The 2,328-nt window shown below is 33.9% G+C and overlaps 1 protein-coding gene across 1 annotated transcript; it reads left to right on the top strand.

Annotated features, from left to right (window-relative positions):
• Window positions 1–1,997, top strand: LOC104899445 (GDSL esterase/lipase At1g28610-like). Its single transcript, XM_048636241.1, has 3 exons — window positions 1–30; window positions 112–262; window positions 1,141–1,997. Exons 1-3 carry the CDS (start codon window positions 1–3, stop codon window positions 1,995–1,997), a joined length of 1,038 nt encoding a protein of 345 aa, XP_048492198.1.
• The last annotated feature ends 331 nt before the right edge of the window (window positions 1,998–2,328 follow it).

The raw sequence follows: 2,328 nt of genomic DNA, 5'->3' as shown, positions 1-2,328 counted from the left end.
ATGGCTAGTATGAAATTGTTCTTCTTCTTGGTGATTGTTGCTCTTTTCTCTTCTGTTCCTCGCGGTCACCATGCACTCGCTCCCTAAGTTGAAGTTGATGCAATCTACCAGTTTGGAGATTCGATTTCGGACACGGGTAATTTGATTCGTGAGGATCCAATTGGATCACATTCAGCCTTTGCACGACTTCCTTATGGACAAAACTTTTTCCATAAACCAACTGGTCGTTGCTCTAATGGACTTCTCATGATTGATTTTATTGGTATGTCACTCATCATAATTTACATAATCAAGTTCCTAGCAATTTTCTATGTTGTAAATTGTTGTTGATTTCATAAATATGTTTAACGCCTATAATGGATCAGTATATACTATAGGAAATCATTAGTAATCAGAACTTTAATACATACTTATATATTTAATTATTCAACATAAATATTTTGTAAACAAACTTTTGTTATCAATCGGAATATGATGTTAAGTCTTATAAGTAAAAAAAAATCTCCAATATATGTTGTATAGAATTATTTGGTGATCAGTGTATATGCTGTATCCATGTTAACTTGTGAGATGAGAAAGTGAAACTTTATATATAATAACATAAGCCTTTTACTTAAAGAATTGAATTCTTTCAACCTTGGGATCTTATAGAGTTATGCTTATAGATTCATACGAATAACTGTTACAAAAGAAAAAAAAAAATTGATTGGATATACATGCTAAAACTTAAGTATGCAGAAAACAGAAATCTCACTCTATATTATTGTAACATATAATTCTATCCGTACTCATTCAATACTGAACGGTAGGAAGGTTCTTGTGATGATTCTTATATTAATGTGTGAGTTGTGAATTTAGATACTAATTCTTTTATATGGAATGTTAGTAATATACATGCATGCTAATTTGTGAATTGTGAAGCTTTATATGTAGATAGAATAGTATAAGTACATGACCATAAATATTTACTGTATTTACAAGTTATAAAAGAATTAAATTCTTTCAACCTTGAGATCTCATAGAAAAATATTTTAAGATTCATATGTGTAACCGTTTATGTATGGAGTATGACATGCTTTTTATATATCTTTCAGTAGTGTAAAGAGTACTGTAACCCTAAATTTTCTTCTTGTGTTTCAGCTGAATACTTCAAGCTACCATTTCTGGATGCATATCTTAATAAAGCTGGCAAATTCAAACATGGAGTAAACTTTGCAGTTTCAGGGTCCACAGCTCTTACCACATCAACATTAGCTACTAAGAACATTTTATCTCCTGTCACAAACAGTTCACTACCTGTTCAATTGGGCTGGTTTAAGTCTCACCTTCAGTCACTTTGTAAGCACTCTTCAGACTGCAAACACAAGCTCGCGAACGCCCTTTTCATCATCGAAACAGGTGGTAATGACTTCAACTATGCCTTCTTCCAACAAAAATCACTCCAAGATGTTCAACAAATGGTAGATGAAGTTATTCAAGGCATCACAAGTGTTGTACAGGAAGTAATTAGTTCAGGTGCAACTCAAGTTGTCATTCCTGGTAACTTCCCAATTGGTTGTATGCCTATCTATCTCAGCGATTTCCAAACGAATGACTCAAATATGTACGATGAGCTTCACTGTCTTAAAGGATTGAACGAATTTGTGACCTTTCAAAATGATCACTTACAAGAAGCTATTAGGAAGCTTCAAGAGCAGCATCCAAAGGTTGCTATTGTTTATGCTGACTATTACAACGCCTTGAGGGAACTCCTTAAACATGCAGCTTCACTCGGATTCGAGAAGGATGAAGTGCAAAAGACATGCTGTGGGATTGGCAACAATGAATACAACTTTAACGTGACAAGCATGTGTGGACACAATGGAGTTCCAGTCTGCAAGCATCCGTATGAGCGCGTCAGTTGGGATGGAGTTCACATGACTCAGCACGCATATAAACTCATGGCAAGATGGTTACTGAAGAAGAATATTATCCATGGCATCTCAACTCGAGTTTAGACGTCTTTTTCATTTTTTCCTAGTTCTTGATCAAATGATATTAGTCTAGAAATTTTTCAGAATTTAAGATGTACAGTTTTAGTAGCTTTAATAATAATGTTCCTGTGATCTTGATGTATATATTAGACTTTGATTAGCTTATATTCAATTAAATTTCCTTGTCTAAATCCTCCTTTAATATGGTTTGATTTTGTTACTAACCTGCTGAACATACGAAACACTGAGTTGAGCAGGTGACTATTAATATGGTTTGATTTTGTTACTTGGTGTTGAAAGAGGAGAAGAGGGCAAAGGTACAATATGTGAGTTATTCCCTATTCAATAATAGGCG

The sequence above is a fragment of the Beta vulgaris genome, chromosome 1, assembly GCF_026745355.1.
Source record: "Beta vulgaris subsp. vulgaris cultivar EL10 chromosome 1, EL10.2, whole genome shotgun sequence".
In the NCBI taxonomy this organism is placed as follows: domain Eukaryota; kingdom Viridiplantae; phylum Streptophyta; class Magnoliopsida; order Caryophyllales; family Amaranthaceae; genus Beta; species Beta vulgaris.
Note: the sequence above shows the minus strand (reverse complement) of the source record. Positions and strands in the feature narration are given on the sequence as shown.